Here is a 17,096-nt window from a genome sequence, read left to right as displayed (position 1 = left end):
GCCACAAAGTGGAAGGGAATGTACACTTCTGAGACCAAATTCAATTTCAATTGCCCCTCAAACTCAGTTGCAGCCCAATTCCATGTGTTCAGAGCCTAATAGGAGGCCAGCTCATGGTTTCTGCCAATAGGACAGGCATGTGGAGCCCTGGAGTTGGACTAACCTGAGGGTAGAAGGCGGACGATGCTGTGCGTGGGCTGCGGACAAACTCCATAAAGAAGGCCCCGTCCTGAAGTCAGAGGAGGAGGAAGCAGCAGCAGCAGGTGCAAGGAAGCGAAGAAACAGAATGTGTACCAGTGGTTAACCATCAGGGGAAGGAGACGGGTATGAAAAACAAATAAAATAAAATAAAATAAAATAAAAACAAGGAGGGAAGGAGAGAAACGAGGACACGTGAAGAGGATGGGGAAAATTTAAGAGAGAGAGAGATCCTCCAGAAAGACAATATACAAATGCAAAGCATCAGCAAAAACTCACACCTTCCTGGGCAGAATATCCCATCTGAATGGGAGAAAGCACCCAGGTTGGAAGGTGCGTCCAAGCTCCCTCAGGTCTCCTCAGACCGTGACTTGGATGCTCTCGCCCTCCCACATAGCTCTGAAATTCTTTCAGAACTATGCCAAGGAAGATGAAAAGGCTATAGAACAGATTGGTGGTGCTGCAGGATAAGGGCTTTGGTGGCAACATCCTGACCTCCCACCTGGCTGGGTGACCAGTTGCCCTCTTGGAGAGATATATTGAAGCATGACGTGTTTTTTGCCTGTTACTCAACATGGCAGCCAGATGGAAGGAGAGGATTCAATGCAGGATAAGTTCTTGCTTAGTTTTTTTTGGCAAACAGGGGGTACAGAAGCAGCCATACCTTCTCCTCCACTGGTTGTGTAACAAAATCATCAGCAAGCTAAGACATATATAATATCAGATACACAAGCACTTACATTGTGAGGGGCTTTCTAAAGCTGTCAATCCCTCCCTACCCTAGCCTTGTGGAATTCAAGCAGCCAAGTCTGTGAAACAAAAATGACACAGGGACTTTTTCAATGACCCCTCCATCATTCTTAAGTAGTATCCTCTGTCCTTTTGGAATCTTTTAACTTTTTATGCCTGGTTATCATAGAAATTCAGGAATGGCACTTAACACATCTCAACTTCTCTGCTTTTCTGCAACTTTTCCTCAACTGAAATATTTGGGTGCCCATTTTATTGATATTGCTGCCACTTCCTGTGACTGCAATCTCAAATACCAAACCTTGAAAACTGTGGCTGTGGAGATGCTGATGCAGGTACCCTCATGCATTCTAACATGAAGTGTTCCTTGGGGACATGGTTGGGCATTTCTGAGCATGTCAGCAGGGCTCTTTGCTTCGGCTATCTCATAGCATTTGGTTTCCCCTTGATGATTCAGGAGTTTAATTCCAGCCCTACTGATGGCTCTTGCATGCAGATTTTAGTGTTCACCTGGATGATCAGGAGAGGGTTCTAAACAACAATCTAATATATTTGTAACTATAATTTGCTGGTTTTCAGTCTTGTCCTTGGCACTGTTTCTGATTCTCAAAGATGGCAACGAGTAGAGGCAAAACCTGGTAGACAGCACACAGGGTAATTTATATCTCATTGTTCCATTGTGTCCCTTCTCTGCCAGAACATAGAGAAGCAGAGGTGCTGATAGTGTTGAGGTTTATGTACATATGAAGGAGGACAGGTGAGAAGACTCATGGTCAGCAGATCATTCCTATCCCTAGTACCTAAAGCCACTCCCTAGAGCAGAGATTGGTAAACTACAGCTTGCAGGCCAAATCATGTCAGCCACCTGATTTTTTTTTTTTTTTTTTTTTTGCAGCCAGTGAGCTAAGAATGCTTTTTACAGCTGGGCGCAGTGACTTAAACCTGTAATCTCAGCACTTTGGGAGCCTGAGGTGGGTGGATCACTTGATGTCAGGAGTCTGACACCAGCCTGGCCAACATGGTGAAACCCTGTCTCCATTAGAAATACAAAAAATTAGGCAGGCATCGTGGCGCATGCCTGTAATCTCAGCTACTGGGGAAGCTGAGGCAGAAGAATCACTTGAAGCCAGGAGGCCGAGGTTGCAGCAAGCCAAAACTGTGCCACTGCACTTCAGCCTGGGTGACAGAGAGACTCTGTTTCAAAAAAAAAAAAAAAAAAGAATGGTTTCTACAATTTTAAACGGTTATGGAAACACTGCACTTACACAGCAGCTTTTATTTTACCTTTTGGCCCACAAAGTCTAAAATATGTATTTAGGTTTGCCGACTTTTGGTTTACAAGTTGCCCATGGCCTTAGCTGATATTTTTTCTCAGATTTTAATCCCTCCACTCACGTAGTGTAATTATAGTAATTTATGGTAAGGATTAATCAGAGATGTGGTCAAATAATTCTTGCAAGCATATTAACTGCAACATTATAACTGTGGTATACTATAGAGTAATTTTAAAAATTTATAGAAGAATCACCATCTGGTCAGGCATGGTGGCTCACACCTGTAATCCCAGCACTCTGGGAGGCCAAGGCAGGTGGATCATGAGGTCAAGAGATCAAGAGCATCCTGGCCAACATGGTAAAACTCCGTCTCTACTAAAAATTCAAAAATTGGCTGGGCATGGTGGTATGCACCTGTAGTTCCAGCTATTTAGGAGGCTGAGGTAGGAGAAGGGAGTTGGGAGGTTGCAGTGAGCTGAGATTGCCCCACTGCATTCCAGCCTGGCGACAGAACAAGACTCCATCTCAAAAAAAACAAGATCACCATCTACAATTTTAACCAAAAGAAGTTATAAATTAAGGCATATTTATATGGTGAAATGATATATAGCTATTTTTTTCTTTGGGGTTGCTTAGGGAAAGAAAAAATAATATAGTTATTTTTTAAAATCATGCTTTTGTAAAACATTTAATGACACGAGAAATTTTTCATGATATGGAGGTAAAACAAACACAGATAGATACATAATTTGACTGTAATTTTGAAAAATAATACATATGTATTGAATCTTTTTCATCTCCCAGTGGTAGAGACAAGAGAGTGGTAAGTACAGTCAACTTGCCCGATCACAACAAAATGATCTGAGTCTGAATTTCCCAGAAGGAGCTAACAGAGCCAAGTTGACTGGTCTTAAAAGACCCACGGAGTTTTCAGCTCCTCTACTGTACTTATGCCTGATAGAGGTCTAAAGTCTCAGGTTTTTGGTTGGTATTTTCCCCCCACCCCAAGATGCTCCCATTTGACTGTATTTCTCAGCAGTGAGAAAACTGATGGAAATTTCATTATCAAAGAGGGAGCTCTGGTGGAAGCTGCTTCAATAGCTTTCTATTCCCTTCTGGGAAAGCTAAAGATAAGGGTGAAGGAAAACCAGATGGCCAAATGCAAAGCTCAGGCCAAATCTTGGGCATTGACCAAATGGTTTAGCTTAACTCTTTTATTTTATTTATTTATTTTTTTTGAGATGGAGTTTCGCTCTTGTTACCCAGGCTGGAGTGCAATGGCGCGATATTGGCTCACCGCAACCTCCGCCTCCTGGGTTCAGGCAATTCTCCTGTCTCAGCCTCCTGAGTAGCTGGGATTACAGGCACGAGCCACCATGCCCAGCTAATGTTTTGTATTTTTAGTAGAGACGGGGTTTCACCATGTTGACCAGGTTGGTCTCGATCTCTCGACCTTGTGATCCACCCGCCTCGGCCTCCCAAAGTGCTGGGATTACAGGCTTGAGCCACCGCGCCCGGCCCTAACTCTTTTATTTTTTGAGGCAGGATCTCACGCTGTCACCCGGGCTGGAGTACAGAGGTGTGATCATGGCTCACTGCAGCCTCAACCTCCTGGGCTCTAGGGATCCTCTCATCTCAGCCTTCTGAGTAGCTGAGACTACAGGTACATACCACCAAATCCAGCTAATTTTATTTTTAATATTTTTTAGAAGTGGGGTTTCCTTATGTTGCAGAGGCTGGTTTCAAACTCCTGGGCTCAAGTGATCCTCCAGCCTTGGCTTCCCATAGAGCTGGGATTACAAACATGACTGACTGTTTCATATCTGGGTTTAACTAGAAGTTAGCTTCCTTACAACTGTAAGCAAGAAAGTTCCTAGGTAAAAACAGTAACAGTAATAGAACCTTCAAAAAGTTCAGGGTAGAATTCATCCAAAGCCTCAGGACATGCAATCCTGGATCTGAAGGGCCATCTGTTTTACCTTCCACACTGAGTCTTTGAGAGCACAGGACAGCTCCCCGCTACAGCTACAGTGGCCTCCTTTACCTTTCGTGGGCTGTCCATGTAGGTGGGAGTCATGGCAACGCTGCCGCTCTCGGCCGGTTGGGCAGAGCTCTTCCCACCATGCACAGCTGCCTGCTGTTCTCCTAGGCACCTGAAAGAAGGAAAAGCACATGACGGCAGCTTGCTCAGAACTCCCTGGTGAAGGATCCATGTTGGCCAAGATGTAGATACCTCTGTTGCTGTCATCTTTAAAACACACACTTCGGCCTTGTTTCTCTTTCCACTTCGTCATGATACCTTTAGCCCAATTTAAAAAGGATTCTGGCAGCACCTGGTACTCATATATGACCTTAAAAAGGGAACTGACATGGTTTAAGTGACTCCGTTCGTAGACACCAATTTTAAAGTTCTTGCAAAAATATTTTTTCTCAATTTTTATTCAATATACCAGCAAAAGCACACTGTGAACGTTAAGACTGCATTAATGACCGTGCATGGTGGCTCATGCCTGTAATTCTAGCACTTTGGGAGGCTGAGGCGGGCAGATCACTTGAGATCAGGAGTTTGAGACCAGCCTGGCCAACATGGTGAAACCTCATCTCTACTAAAAATACAAAAACTAGCCAGGCATGACAGTACATGCCTATAATCCCAGCTTGGTAGGCTAAGGCACGAGAATCGCTTGAACCCGGAGGCAGAGGTTGCAGTGAGCCGAGATTGTGACACTGCACTCCAGCCTGGGTGACAAAAAATAAACAAAAACAAAAACTAAGGTCGGGCGCAGTGGCTCACACCTGTAATCCCAGCACTTTGGGAGGCCGAGGCGGGTGGATCACGAGGTCAAGAGATCAAGACCATCCTGGTCAACATGGTGAAACCCTGTCTCTACTAAAAATACAAAACATTAGCTGGGCATGGTGGCGCGTGCCTGTAATCCCAGTTGCTCAGGAAGCTGAGGCAGGAGAATTGCCTGAACCCAGGAGGCGGAGGTTGCGGTGAGCCGAGATTGCGCCATTGCACTCCAGCCTGGGAAACAAGAGCAAAACTCCGTCTCAAAACAAAACAAAACAAAACAAAAAAAACAAACAAACTAAACTAAACAGGGGAAAATGTGTTAATATTTTGAAGGGAATTATACGTTAATCTTTCAAAGGTACAGTTATATCACCCTCCAAACCAAACTAACAGACATTATCTCATAACGCAAGACAAATAGTTTTCTTATGACATCTAATCCCATCTTGGTTCTGATATACATGAATGCTTTCATGTTTATTTTCCTAATTTTTTTCTGTTCTAAAATTAACTATGTTTTATTGTAGATTAAATCATGTTGCTTTAATATATCACTGTTTCATTATTTGTTAGGTTTCAGAAGGCTCACATTACAGTCTTAAGTGCTTAATTATTACTGTAATATGTATTACTTTCTGTGATGGACAGTGTGAGGCAGGGCCCAGACCCCTCCACCATGGCCTTGTTGTTGACCCAGCACTGGGAGGGCTGTCCAAGAGGCTCCATCTCAGTTGTCAGCCCCTTCAGCGACAGCCCCAGATGCATGGGCTGCCATTCTGAATGAATAGGGTGTGTGTGCATGCACACATGTGTTTGGTGGCCCAACCTAGCATATCTCTGAAGGATGTTCTAGGCTGTTCCTGTGGGATCTCCGGAGGCTGTCACTGGGTCTGGATTGCAGTCCAGCTTCTCTCTACACCCACTCTGATTTCTTCCCCACCCCTCCCATAGGTGTTGAGCCCAGGGCTCTCTTTAATAAGCATCCGACATGCTACACCCCATATTAATCTGCTTCCCTGAAAACCTAATCTGCAACACTTTTCTCATCTTAAATTCTGACACTTTGGTTACTGAACGCGAAGTAATCACATATCAGGAACGCAAAAATCTGTTTCCATAGTAACCTGTTGTGCTCTCCCTTAAAATTTTTTTCACATTATGAAAAAATACAAACATACACAAAAGTAAAGAGGGCAAGAGAATAAACCCCTATAAATCCCTCAGCAAAATTATATCTTTAGAGCCATGCTGGTTTCATCCATACACCCTGCCTACCTACACAAATTATTTTGAAGCAAAACTCACACACTGTTTCATCCATAAACATTTCAGAATCTCTAAAAGATAAATGTTTAAAAAATTGTTCTAATGTCAAATATTTCCTCAATTGTCTCAAAATTTTTTTTTTTAGGCAAGTGTGGTAGCTCATGCCTGTAATCCCAGCACTTTGGGAGCCCAAAGTAGGTGGATCACAAGATCAGAAGATCAAGACCATACTGGCCAACATGATGAAACCCCGCCTCTACTAAAAATACAAAAATTAGCCAGGTGTGGTGGCATGTGCCTGTAGTTCCATCTACTCAGAAGGCTAACGCAGGAGAATCTACTGAACCCAGGAGGCGGAGGTTATAGTAAGCAAAGATCGTACCACTGCACTCCAGCCTGAGCAACACAGCGAGACTCTGTCTCAAAATAAAATAAATAAATAAATAAGGCCGGTGTGGTGGCTCACGCCTGTAATCCCAGCACTTTGGGAGGCCGAGGCATGTGGATCACCTGAGATCTGGAGTTTGAGACCAGCCTAACCAACATGGAGAAACTCCACCTCTACTAAAAATACAAAATTAGATGCACACGGTGGCACATGCCTGTAATCCCAGCTACTTGGGAGGCTAAGGCAGGAGAATCACTTGAACCTGGGAGGCAGAGGTTGCAATGAGCTGAGATGGCACCACTGCACTCCAGCCTGGGCGACAAGAGCCTCAAAGAAAAAAAAAATTAAGTTTGTTCAAAACAAGACTCAGACTGGCCATGGTGGCTCACGCCTATAATCCCAGCACTTTGGAAGGCCCAGGTGGGCAGATCACAAGGTCAAGAGATTGAGACCATCCTGGTCAATATGGTGAAACCCTGTCTCTACTAAAAATACAAATATTAGCTGGGCATGGTGGTGTGTGCCTGCAGTCCCAGCTACTTGGGAGGCTGAGGCCGGAGAATCGCTTGAACCTGAGAGGTGGAGGTGCAGTGAGCTGAGACTGCATCACTGTAGTCTATCCTGGGGGCAAAGTGAGACTCTGTTTCAAAAAAAAAAAAGACTCAATTATGGTCCCTACATTGTCATACGTTATGTCTCTTAATTCCTTTTTAAGGTATACTCTCCTCTTTGCCTCTCCTTATCCTTGCAAATTATTTGTTAAAGAAAGTAATTCATTTGGCCTGTAAACTTACACAGTCTGGATACGCTGATTACATCCCTTTATTATATAACATGTTCTTCTGTGCCCTGCACTTAGAAGCAGAAGTTACATCAAGAGATTTGAGCAGATTTCGGTCAAATTTTGGGCCACGATTCTTCCTAAGTGGTATTGTGCACTTTTGCCTCGAGGCCCAGAATATCTGGCTGCCTCTCTTTTATGATGTGAGCTGCCACTGATGATCTTTGCTAGATCCATTAATTCATCAGAGACTACACATAGTGACAGCTTATCATTTCTTTTGTATTTATTAGCTGGGATTTTTTTTTTTTTTTTTTTTGAGACAGAGTTTCGCTCTTGTTACCCAGGCTGGAGTGCAATGGCGTGATCTCAGCTCACCGCAACCTCCGCCTCCTGGGTTCAGGCAATTCTCCTGCCTCAGCCTCCCGAGTAGCTGGGATTACAGGCACGCGCCACCATGCTCAGCTAATTTTTTGTATTTTTAGTAGAGACGGGGTTTCACCAAGTTGACCAGGATGGTCTCGATCTCTTGACCTCGTGATCCACCCGCCTCGGCCTCCCAAAGTGCTGGGATTACAGGCTTGAGCCACCGCGCCCGGCCTGTTTTTTTTTTTTTTTTTTTTTTTTGAGACAGAGTTTCACTCTTGTTGCCCAGGCTTGAGTGCAATGGCGCAATCTTGGCTCACTGCAACCTCCACCTCCTGGGTTCAAGTGATTCTCCTGCCTCAGCCTCCCAAGTAGCTGGGATTATAGGCATGAACCATCACACCCAGCTAATTTTTTGTATTTTTAGTAGAGACGGGGTTTCACCATGTTGGTCAGGCTGGTCTCAAACTCCTAACCTTGTGATCCACCCACCTTGTGATCCACCCACCTCAGCCTCCCAAAGTGCTGAGATAACAGGTGTAAGCCACCATGTCCGGCCTAGCTGGGATATTTTAAAAGGAGAAACTTCCCCACACCAATTACTTGGATGCTCTGAGGTGCAATTCACAGGACAAAAAAGAATAGGTGCTAGATTATTTTCCTTGTCCACTGACACCACAGTCTTTCTATCACAATGCAGTGTGTTTTTCTGTAAGCCACATCCACAAATGCACGCTGAGATTCTCTTGCATCCCCAGTGACCACTCAGATGTGTCATCTGATGCACATGACAATCCACATGTACTGAGCCAACTGCTATATGCTGATGTACTGACTAGGAGTCAGGGATTCTGAGATGAAGAATGACCCTGTCCTTACCTCTAGAAGCTCCTCTTGTAATGGCTCGGGTTATGTTCAGGAGGGTGTCGCTAGCCAGGACGCCACAGAGGCAGTGACATATATGAACTGAGTGGGCCTTGAAGGGTGGGCAGAAGGAAGACACAGCCTACACAGATGCAGGAAGGGTAAAAGCACGCAGACGCCCTTCATGTGCCTCTGCAGGCAGATGGCACACTGTGGCTCACTGCTGGAATGCTTCCCCTAGAAGGGTCTGAGTAATATGCACACACCAGAGCCACCTTGGACAGAATATCAATATCTGTCTCTTTGGTGAGGTGTCTCTCTCTCTCTCTCTCTCTCTCTCTCTCTCTCTCTCTCTCGCCCTCACTTGGCTGTCAGGGGGTCATCCTCATCTAACATAGAAGCAGGAAAGCCCACTGGCCAGCACCTGCTGCCCAGATTGGTCCCAGTGCTATTAATCAGCACAAAGCTAACATTCCAGAGTTTCTGTCTTCCACAAGAGCCTGACTAAATGTATACGCCTACAGATAAAGATGGAAAGAGAATTGGAAGAAATAAACATGGTTAAGGTAAGATGGTGGAACTACAGGTGAAATTTTGTAAGCACTTTCATGCTGCTGTATGTTGTTCTGCATAATAAATAAAACAGAATCTGGGGTAATAAATGAAAAAAATATATAAAAAATTTTGTGCAAGCAAATGTTATACAACTGTTATATAAATGTCTGGCTCCTTCTACTCTACCTCTATTGAGAAAATGTAGCACATCTCCCAGGAGCAGACATCCACGGCAAGGAGGAGATCTCAGGTCTCTTTGTCCTGCCTCCTGCCTTGGGGTTGGCTGAGAGTCTCACCCTTCACACTGTGGGTACCACTACTCCCAAGATATGCTTCTTCAGTGTGAGCAGAAACAGGTTCCTTGGTCCATACTAAACAATGACTCACTGACAAATTAAAATAAGATCCCTTCACTTCACCCCCAGTTTTACACTCCTCCCAGCAACATATGTTCCTTTTTCTCTTTTCCAGTGGGAAAAGTCTGTGATTAGTTACAGGAAGAAATTGCCGCCCAGAGTCCCCGGGTCTTCCCTTGGTCGATAAAGCAGACCCAGTGGCCTCAGGAAAAAACCCAGCCTATCCCAGTTTTCCTTCTCTCATCTGTCCCCCAACCGCAGGCAGCCTGCCTTGTTCTTCATCCCTTCCTTTCCACTTCATCATCACCCTCCATCCAGCCTCAGCTGCCTCTTGTCCGGACTAGCAGGAACCTCCTCATGGTACTCTGCCTCCTGGTGCCCGCCCACCAAGCCTTTCCACACAGGGAGCTCATCTCTGAAAAAAATCATTTCTGCCAAAGACACCAACTGGCTATTTCATGGTATTAAGGAATCGTAATTTTAAAGGTAAATTATACTACTATGATTTTGTTTTTTTTTAAAGAGTACTTGTCTTTCCAAGATACATTCTGAAATATTACAGATGAAGGGAAATGACATAGGAATTTGATTTTAAAAAATAAAAGAAAAGGTAAACGTAAGTTGAACAGAAATGAAATAAGGTCAGCCATGAGATGATACTCACTGAAGCTTGGTGAAATGAAATAAGGTTAGCTATGAGTTGATATTCACTGAAGCTGGGTGAAGAGTAAGCAGGAATTTATTATACCAGTCTATTATTTGTATCCCTTTGAAATTTTCTAATAAAATTTTTATTTTCATTTTTTATTGAGACAGGGTCTTGCTGTGTCGCCCAAACTGCAGTGCAGTGGTGCAACTGAGGCTAACTGCAGTCTCAACCTCCCACGCTCAAGCAATCCTCTCATTTCCACCTCCCGAGTAGCTGGAACTGCAGGCATACATCACCACACTTGACTCATTTTTTGTAGAGATGGGTTCTCACTATGTTGCCCACCCTGATCTTGAACTCCAGGGCTCAAGCAACCCTGCCCTCTCAGTCTCCCGAAGTGATGGAATTACAGGCATGAGCCACCATGCCCGGCCTCTAATAGAATTTTTAAAACTTTCAAAGGATTCCTCTTGCCATGAGAATGTGTAAGGACAGCCTGGAATCCAACTTCCCACACTGTCTTTCCAGTTCCGTCTCCCTACCATACCTCACGCTTGCTTGTTCAATGTTATTTCCAGAAAGCCTAATGTGTGCAGGTTCCTGTGGGCATGACAGACTCTCATACCAGACAAGGTCTAGCCTTCCCTAACATGCTCACCCCACATCTCTACAAGGGGACCCTCAGCATTCTGCCCACCATCATTTAATAAATATCCATTACACACCTACTATGTGCCAGGCATAGCACACAGCCTCTGGCCTCAGAGCACACAGTCAAGTCAGGCAGAAGTCAACTGACGACTGTGGCTCCCAGCAGAATACTGGTAAATGCTCTGAAGAACATAGGTCCAGGATGCTGGCAAGCACAGGGAGGGACCTGATCTAGCTGTGAGGTGGAGAGGGGCAGGGAAGGCCACCAAAAGCAATGTTTTCTCTTTCCTCAAGTCTCACCCTCTCCCGTGTAAAGGCTTTGCTTCCTACAATGCCAGCTTGAATCCCACCTCCCATGATACCACATTCTTCCTGCCATCTCAAGTGTGGTCCCAACACATACGATCAACTCTTGCACTGTTTATAAAGGGGCCACACACCCAAAGGCCTAGAGAAGCTGGCTAGGTAGCATAACTGAGCATGTAAGACAAGTTTAAGACCAGAGTGTTAACCCAAGGCATATGCCCCTTCTGAAGTGCCAGCTCACTGTGGCTGGGTACAAACGTGGACCCTGTATTAACAAAGTCTCCACTATTTCAAGCAAAACTGGATTTTATATATTAACTATAATGTTTTTTTTGGAAGGTTGGGTCTCACTATGTTGCTCAGACTAGTCTCGAACTCCTGAGCTCAAGAAATCTGCCTGACTTGGCCTCCCAAAGTTCTAGGATTACAGACATGGGCCACAGCGCCTGGCCAATTTTGCATTACAGGAGTCCCCACTTATTTGAGGGGGATATGTTCCAAGAGCCCTAGTGGATGTCTGAAACCTAGGGTAGTACCAAGCCCTATATGTACTATGGTTTTTCTCTATAAATACATACGTACGCTAAAATTTCATTTATAAATTCCTCACAGTAAGAGATTATCAACAATAACTAATAATAAATAGAACAACCGTGGCATATACCATAAGAAAAGTTATGTGAATGTGGTCTCTCTCTTTCTCTGTCTCAAAATATCTTATTGCATTGTACTCGCCTATTTTTGGACCACAGTTGACCTTGAGTAACTGAAATTGTAGATTAAGAGTACTATAGTATATTATCTATAATACATTATTTTATAATATAATCATCTATCATGTCACATATATAATGTATCTTTTTAATATAAAATTAATTTTATATTAAAGATTCCAGAATCTTCAAAATTGAAGATTCCAGATTTTTATATGGAATCTTCAAATTTAAAACCCGGCTCAAATTTTATTGTTGTTGCTGCTGTTGAGACAGTCTCACTCTATGACCCAGGCTGGAGTTTAGTGGCATAATCTTGGCTCACTGCAACCTCCACCTCTTGAGTTCAAGCTCTTTTCGTGCCTCAGCCACTGAAGTAGCTGTGATTACAAGCGTGCACCACCATGCCTGGTGAGATGGTTTGGCTGTGTCCCCTCCCAAATCTCATCTCAAATTACAGTTCTCATAATCCTCATGTGTCTTAGGAGGGACCCAGTGGGAGGTAATTGAATCATGGGGGCAGTTACCTCCATTATATTCCTGTGATAGTGAGTTCTCATGAAATCTAACAGTTCTATTTTATTTACCTTTTTTTCTTTTTTTGAGATGGAGTCTTGCTCTGTTACCCAGGCTAAAGTGCTGTGGTGCAATCTCAGCTCATTGCAACCTCCACCTCCTGGGTTCCAGCAATTATCTTGCCTCAGTCTCCTGAGTTGCTGGGATTACAGGCATGCGCCACCACGCCCGGCTAATTTTTGTATTATTAGTAGAGATGGGGTTTCACTATGCTGGCCAGGCTGGTCTTGAACTCCTGACCTCAGGTGATTCACCCACCTCGGCCTCACAAAGTGCTGGGATTACAGATATAAGCCATTACGCTTGGCCAAGATCTGATGATTTTACAAGGGGCTTCCCTTCCCCTTCACTCTGCACTTTGCTGCTGCCATGTGAAGAAGGATGTATTTGCTTCCCCTTCTGCCATTATTTTAAGTTTCCTGAGGCCTCCCCAGCCATGTTGAACAGTGAGTCAATTAAACCTCTTTCCTTTATAAATTACCCAGTCTCAGGTATGTTTTTATTAGTGGCATGAGAATGGACTGACACAGTCAATTGGTACTGGGGAGTGGGACACTGCTGTAAAGATACCTGAAAATGTGGAAACAACTTTGGAACTGGGTAACAGGCAGAGGTTGGAAGAGTTTGGGGGCCTCAGAAGAAGACAGGAAAATGTGGGAAAGTTTGGAACTTCCTGATGACTTGGAGGGCTCAAAAGACAGGAAGATGCGGGGAAGTCTGACACTTCCCCTAGAGACTTGTTGAATGCCTTTGACCAAAATGCTGATAGTGATACGGACAATGAAGTCCAAGCTGAGGTGGTCTCAGATGGAGATGGCAAACTTGTATGGAAATGGAGTAAAGGTCACTCCTGCTTTGCAGAGAGACTAGCAGCATTTTGCTCCTGCCCTAGAGATCTGTGAAACTTTGAACTTGAGAAGATGATTTAGGATATCTGGAGGAAGAAATTTCTAAGTGACAAAGTGTTCAAGAGGAAGCAGACCATAAAAGTTTGGAAAATTGGCAGCCTGAAGATATGCTGCCAAAAAGAAAAACCCATTTTCTGGGGAGAAATTCAAGCCTGCCACAGAAATTTGTGTAAGTAAAAAGGAGCTTCATGTTAATCACCAAGGCAATGGGGGAAAATGTCGCCAGGGCGTGTCAGAGACCTTTACACAGCCCCTCCCATTACAGGCATGGAGGCCTAGGAGAAAAAACTGGTTTCCTGGGCCTGGCCTAGGGACTTGGTGCACTGCATCCCAGTCACTCCAGCCATGGCTAGAAGGGACCAAGGCACAGATCAGGCATGGCTTCAGAGGGTGTAAGCCCCAAGCCTTGGCAGCTTCTATGTGGTGTTGAGCCTGCAGGTCCATAGAATTCAAGAACTGAGGTTTGGGAACCTCTGCCTAGATTTCAGAGGAGACAGAAGCTTGCTGCAAGGTCAGGGCCCTCATGGAGAACCTCTGCTAGGGCAGTGCAGAAGCGAAATGTAGGTTTGGAGCCCCCACAGAGTCCCCGCTGGGATACTGCCTCACGGAGCTGTGAGAAGAGGGCCACCACTCTCCAGACCCCAGAATGGTAGCTGCACCAACAGCTTCCACCATGCACCTGGAAAAGTGGCAGACACTCGACGCCAGCCCACAAAAGCAGCCTGAAGGGGAACGGTACCCTGCAGAGCCACAGGGGCAGAGCTATCCACGGCCCTGGGAGCCTACCTCTTGCATCGGCATCAGCGTGTCCTGAATGTGAGAAATGGAGTCAAAGGAGATATTTTGGAACTTTAAAGTTTAATGGCTGCCCTATTAGATTTCAGACTTGCATGAGGCCTGTATCCCCTTCGTTTTGGCTAATTTCTCCCATTTGGATTTACCCAATGCCTATAGCCAACTGTATCAAGGAAGTAACTAACTTGCTTTTGACTTTACAGGGTCACAGGCAAAAGGGATTTGCCTTGTCTCACGTGAGACATTGGATTTGGACTTTTGAGTTAATGCCGGAATAATTAAGACTTTGGGGGACTGCTGGGAAGGCATGACTGTGTTTTGAAATGAAAGGACATGAGAACTGGGAGGGGCCAGGAGTGGAATGATATGGTTTGACTGTGTCCTCACCCAAATCTTATCCTGAGTTATGGTTCCCATAATCCCCATATGTCATGGGAGGGTCGACGTGGGAGGTAATTTAATCATAGGGGCAGTTACCATGCTATTCTCACAATAGTGAGTTCCCATGAGATGTGATGTTTTATAAGTGGCTTTCCTCCCACCTTCACGCTGTACTTCTTGCTGCTGCCATGTGAACAAGGATGTGTTTGCTTCCTCTTCTACCATGATTATAAGTTTCCTGAGGCCTCCCTAGCCTGTAGAACAGTGAGTTGATTAAACTTCCTTCCTTTATAAATTACCTAGTCTCAGGTATGTCTTTATTAGCAGCATGAGAATGGACTAATACGCCTGGCTTTTTTTTGTTTCTTTTTTCCACTAGAGACAGGGTTTTGCCATGTTGGCCAGGCTGGTCTCAAACTCCTGGCCTCAAGTGATCTACCCACCTCGGCCTTCCAAAGTGGTGGGATTACAGGCCTGATCCACTGCACCTGGCCCTGGCTGAAATATATATATTTTTTATTTCAAATATTTTGAAATACTTTGTGGGCCACAAGAGTCTGTAATTCAAATTAAGTCCCAATCTAAAAGATTACAACCTCTGGCCTATTTCATGTTATCCAACACCTACCAGGTAGTAACCTAGCTTTCTTTTCATGTAAATGTCTTCTTCCTAATTACAAGCTCCTTGCAGAAGGAAATATTTCGCCCCCTCATGGGAACAGAACACTGAAAACCCTCAGGGCCCCCTCAAGATGGGGACAAGTCACTCTTCCACCAGGCACTTACTTCTGACTGGCCTCCATCTCCAACAGGGCAGAGAGAGCTGAGGTTCCCTTCTTCCCCACCGGGGGTGCAGTTGACTCCAGAGAGTGCGTGGAAATGGGCCCGGTCATCTGCAAGCCTTTCATGGTGGTCCCTTTCTAAAAGAGAAAAGAGGAGACAAGGCCATCAGCCCAACTGGGCTCTCTCAGTGGAAGCCACTCATGTCCCAGGGCATGCTGTAGCATTCCCAGGCCCTGAGAATCCAACGGATGGGTCAAAGAACATAGGTTCTCAGTGTTCAGCAAGTGACAGAAAACCGCCTTTCACTCAAATTTCTGGTGAACTAAAAATAAACTGCCCCTTTGTTTGCACATCATCCCATTTTACCCTCACCACATCTCTATGAAGTAAATACTGTTAGCCCTATTTAACAGAAGGAGGAACCGACACTCAGAGAGGTTAAGGAACGTATCCTACATCCTACTGGAGCTGGAATCCAAATTCCAGGGACCTCACTTCAAAACCAAAGTTCTTCCCATTATTCAAGCTCTCTCAGACATGTTTCTAATCGTTAAGTGACGTGCACACAAGGCAGTTGGTGTGAGAGGAAGAATACTGCACTTGAGGTTAAAAACAAAAAAACCATGGCTGATGATGGAACATTACGTGGTGATTAAAAAGAGTGAACTACTTATACACACAACTGGGATGATTTCGAAAGCATTATGCTAAGGGAAAGAAAGCAGCCTCAAAAGGTCATATGTTATGTGACTCTATTTTCTGTGATGTTTGGAAAAGACATAAGTACAGTGATAACAAACAGACCAGTGGTTGCCAGGGATTAGAGATGAGGGAGAATGTGACGACAAAGACTAGCAAAAGTCTGGGCACAGTGGCTCATGACTGTAATCCCAGCACTTTGGGAGGCCATGATGGAGCACTGCTTTAGCCCAGGAATTTGAGAACAGCCTGAACAAAATGGGGAACCCCATCTCTATAAAAAATACAAAAAAATAGCTGGACATGATGCACACCTCTAGTCCTAGCCATTTGGAAGGCTGAGGTGGGAGGTCAAGGCTGCAGTGAGCCATGATCATGCCACCACACTCCTTCCTGGGTGACAGAGACCCTGTCTCAAAACAACAAAAACTAGCAGAGAGAATTCTTTTGAAGTGATGGTGGTGGTTACATTAATCTATATATTTGTTAAAATTCACAGACCTTTGTGGGCACACACACACACACACACACACACACACACAGAGGTAATGTCAACTATACTATATGTTAGTTTAAAAAAACAATAAAAAGCTGAATCCCAGTTCTGCCCCTTATAGCTGGCATATTCCACAACCCCCAGAAGCCTGAGTCTCCCCACTAGGTAGTATGTAACTGAAATGCAGCACAGGGTGCTGGGAACGCTGGAGCGAGATGAGTGAGGAAGGATTGCTGCTATTCACCTCCTGAGAATTTCTACTTAGCAATCCAGCACCCAGTCACACAAGCAGCTGGGTTCAACATAGGGTCCCACTTGGGAAGCACCTCAAAGCACTGGGTCCTCAGGTGGAAGGGAGTGGCTCTATGCCACAGAACACCACCATATGCCCTCTATCCCTTCCTCCTTTACCCCATGGTGGAGGAGAAAACACAGTCTTAGATTTAAGATAAACAATGGGCAGTTGAGGAATAAATATATAGGCGGATGAGAGGCCCCAATAGAGAAGGAGGCAGACCCTGCATCTCACACTAGGCATACTCCC

General features: G+C 44.8%; 1 protein-coding gene across 14 annotated transcripts in view; it reads right to left on the bottom strand.

Annotated features, from left to right (window-relative positions):
- The window catches only part of DEPDC5 (DEP domain containing 5, GATOR1 subcomplex subunit), a 166,584-nt gene that overhangs the window by 51,933 nt on the left and 97,555 nt on the right, over positions 1-17,096 (bottom strand). For 9 of the 14 annotated variants that reach the window (XM_074390966.1, XM_074390965.1, XM_074390968.1 and 6 more), the window contains 3 exons: positions 15,361-15,494; positions 4,267-4,375; positions 164-229 (listed from right to left, as the gene is read on the bottom strand). In XM_074390966.1, coding sequence (XP_074247067.1) covers positions 164-229; positions 4,267-4,375; positions 15,361-15,494 — 309 coding nt within the window. The remainder of the gene's footprint in view (positions 1-163; positions 230-4,266; positions 4,376-15,360; positions 15,495-17,096) is intronic. The other 5 variants (XM_074390970.1, XM_074390973.1, XM_074390972.1 and 2 more) reach the window with 1 other exon arrangement.

The sequence above is a fragment of the Saimiri boliviensis genome, chromosome 21 (assembly GCF_048565385.1).
Source record: "Saimiri boliviensis isolate mSaiBol1 chromosome 21, mSaiBol1.pri, whole genome shotgun sequence".
In the NCBI taxonomy this organism is placed as follows: Eukaryota; Metazoa; Chordata; class Mammalia; order Primates; family Cebidae; genus Saimiri; species Saimiri boliviensis.
This window is presented reverse-complemented; position numbering and strand designations above follow the sequence as displayed.